Source organism: Physcomitrium patens, chromosome 21, assembly GCF_059467195.1.
Source record: "Physcomitrium patens ecotype Gransden chromosome 21, ASM5946719v1, whole genome shotgun sequence".
Lineage (NCBI taxonomy): Eukaryota > Viridiplantae > Streptophyta > Bryopsida > Funariales > Funariaceae > Physcomitrium > Physcomitrium patens.
Genome location: NC_143430.1, coordinates 4,740,829 through 4,744,051, shown reverse-complemented (window position 1 = coordinate 4,744,051; position 3,223 = coordinate 4,740,829). Strand labels below are relative to the sequence as shown.

At 42.4% G+C, this 3,223-nt stretch overlaps 1 protein-coding gene across 5 annotated transcripts; it reads left to right on the top strand.

Moving 5' to 3' along the window:
• The first annotated feature begins 355 nt into the window (after positions 1-355).
• LOC112274067 (U11/U12 small nuclear ribonucleoprotein 25 kDa protein) lies at positions 356-3,223 on the top strand. Of its 5 annotated transcripts, none has more exons than XR_016499825.1 (5): positions 356-1,076; positions 1,613-1,715; positions 1,896-1,995; positions 2,224-2,419; positions 2,765-3,223. XR_016499825.1 is itself a non-coding variant. In XM_073529744.2 (4 exons), exons 1-4 carry the CDS (start codon positions 875-877, stop codon positions 2,314-2,316), a joined length of 501 nt encoding a protein of 166 aa, XP_073385845.1. In that variant the 5' UTR covers positions 357-874; the 3' UTR covers positions 2,317-2,420. The 5 variants fall into 5 exon arrangements, 2 of the variants coding, with proteins under 2 accessions (XP_073385845.1, XP_024358994.1); XR_012216318.2 differs by having other exon boundaries at positions 357-1,076; positions 1,610-1,715; positions 2,224-2,381; XR_012216317.2 differs by having other exon boundaries at positions 357-1,076; positions 1,610-1,715.

Below are 3,223 nucleotides of genomic sequence, written 5' to 3'. Positions count from 1 at the left end.
AAGGTCGTCGGGACTTGCGACCACCTTCATTATTGGATTGCATGCTCGACAAGTTCTCCCATGTTCCCTACACGATCCCCATCTCCACAATTCCGGCACGTTACTTGTCCCCGGCGCTTTCCCCGTGCTCCCCTGCTTGCCCCGCCACGTTCCCTTCCTTGCTCTCTTTGCATTGCCCTCCTTGCCCCCCTGCGCGGGCAGCCAGTTTCTCCCAAGATCCTCCGCCCGCTCTATGCGTTCCCCATGAGATTCCTATAGACTCTGTAACGGCCAGGATTCAATCTGGAAATCTGACGGTCCAGATGTCTCGAGCCAGTCGATTGAACAAAGAGGTTTCTGAGACACGTAGTGACGAGGGCAGGCGTGGGCTCCTAATACAGGATTCCGAGCTCGTCTCATCGTCAATGCAGCAGCATCCTTCACAAATGAAAAGCTTGCGTTGATTCATCTTCATCGCAACTCATATGATTTCTTAGAACCCTCGCTTGCGCTCATTCAATCCCACCCATCTGTAGCACAATTCCATTCAGCATGTCTGCTTGTCAGCAATGCTGTTGTTTTTTCGCTTCAGTTGTCAGAGGTCGCCTCAGTTGGCGGCTTAGAGCTTAGCTTGTCCTCTCCGCCCTCGTTCTCCTCAGCAGTTGCATTTATTCTGAGAGCTCGGAGGGTTCGCTTTTCAGTTTTTAGCGACGTGGGTTTTGGGTGTGTTCTTTGGAATTGAGAACATGAGATGTGGGGGAGGTGGGAGAGGAAGCAATTATGTGCTTGATTTAGTTGTTGAGGCGAGTGTTTGCGGTTGGAGTGGTCTTTTTGGAGTTCTGTCGCTGTTTCGTAGTGTTTTTGCTGCATTTAGATTCATTTCCGAGGTGTGAGGATGTCGGGTGTAAGGAGAGGCGACTTGGGGACTTATTTTAGGAGGAGCCAGTTTGAGCCTCTGGTATCCACGTTGCCCTATGAGCATAGTCTGGATCACGTGCCTAAAAATGAAACGGTTGTGGGCACTGATACCTTGATTGGGGTGAAGCTCGGGAGTGCCATACGGTTGTCCATTCTCAAGCTTGATGGCATCCACTTTGGTACATACCTCCTTCCATGCGATGCCCTTGAATGCTATCTTTGAAAAACTTGAATAATTTTCCATCCTCATAAAACTGGTCGCATACTTTAGACAACTCCCAGATATGTGCAGCGCATGCCGGTGAAATGCTTTTGTAAATTATTTTTTTCCCCTCGTTCACAAAATGGCAGAGAAATTTTCTGTCAATGTTCTTCGCAAACTTTATAGAATTGAATCTAGGAATTTCATGAAGTATACATATGGATATATATATATATCATCCCTTGCACGAAATAATATGTATCCTGCCTCGATCAGAATCATGTTATAAACTATCCTTATCCTCAGGAACCTCTCATTGTAGCTTTAAAGTGATTTCCATTTGTAAAGGGTGACATCAATTTCCCCTGACTATTATCAGACGTGCACCACCGTAGTTCAACTCTATATCGGAACGTACATTGAAAATGACACTCTCATTGATGCCGCCATATCGACAGTATGTCCAAATTCTCATGTTTGAGAATGTGTTCGAATACACTTTGATTTCAGAAGTTACCGTGCCGAACAATGGCAAGGTCAGAGATCTGAAGCAATCAATCATGATGTACGTCGACTCCGACGAGCAATCACAGCTTGGCCACAGACACATTTCATGGTTAATACTCCAATCATGGTTGACTTGATGTGAGGTTGTGCAGGGTCATGAACGTTCCTTCGCACTTCAAATGTGGCTTTGAACCTAGTTTTTTAGCACACGTTAAATGAAGTTTATTCATTTGAGGAATGAAGGGTTGCATGAGATGCTCAACATTTTCTATCCATTTGTGTGTCGCAGGAAGCATGTCTGGAACAACTTCTGCTTAAGTTTTGGAAAGGAGAAGCTCGTGGATGATGACGCTCGTCTTCATGATTTTGGCATAAGAAACAACGACGAGGTATGTTATCTAACTTCACAGTCGTCTCGGCATTTCTGGTGTTAACACGTAGTGTCGTCATTAGTCTACACCTTTCAGTATTTGATTTTTCTCTGGTGTAACTTGTTTAGTTTAATGGCTTAGTTCAATACATCTGCGTCATCCTTTCATGCTTCTTGGAGCGTTTCTATGTTAATACAGCCATTTCTTACATTCGCACTGAAACGTCAAGGGTCGCTGATTGTACAGCTGAGATTTGAGCACCATGTAGCTGCTAGAGAGGAATTCCGTCACCCACGAGTTATGAAACCCCGTTTCTTTTATGGTCCCCACAAAAATTGATCAGCAGATGACCTGCATACATTACCACAGAAATAATGTTGGTTACAAAAAAGGTTTTGCTCCTGGTAATGAATGCATGCATACACCAGTCTTGCAGAATGTGGTATGTACAATTTTGCTCTACCGGACAGTGTATATCTAATATAATAGTTAAGAAATTTGGCCGTTGCATTTTTTTTAGCCAACGTCGAGGTGCATTCAAATTGCAGTAAAATGCAACGGCCAAGTTGCAATTAATTACAACTTGTGAATATGTCTCAGTTTCATCAGTGCTTAGGCTTTGCACAATACCATTCAGACCTGGTATTCCAGAGGTATTGCAACAGTAAGATTTGAAGAGGTTATTGTCTTCTATGAACTGACTCGAACTTCGAAGTTAATGTTACAGGGAGTTTTACCTCATTGTGGGATTTTTACTTTAAATTGTTGTATTTCTGGAGGTTCACAGGAAAAGAAGTGAGGAGAAGGCCGTTGCATTTTACTGCAAGTTGAATGCACCTCGACGCTGATTCTGTGCCACCGTAAGAGCAATGTTTGATCACCATTAATTTGGATTTGTCTATGTTCCTGTTGCTAAGAAATATTTGAGTATATCATTGGTAATTTCGATGCTTTTTGCATTTCAAGCATTTCATGACTAGGTCACATAGAATACATGCAATAAGGCTCCATGATCTTGAATGACACCTTTTAATCATTCTGCTATGAGCTTATATTAGTGCTGTGTTGGTCAATGGCTACAAATGCTTCAGTCATCCACACAACGCTTATTTATTAGTATTTTTTTGTGTTTTCTTTTGAGGCTTAAAGAAAATATGTTCTGTTAGAGTATTCAAAGAATTAAAAAAATTGTCGTTTGGGTACATCCTCAAAATTTTAAATTAAATACAAATGGCTTTTTTCTCAA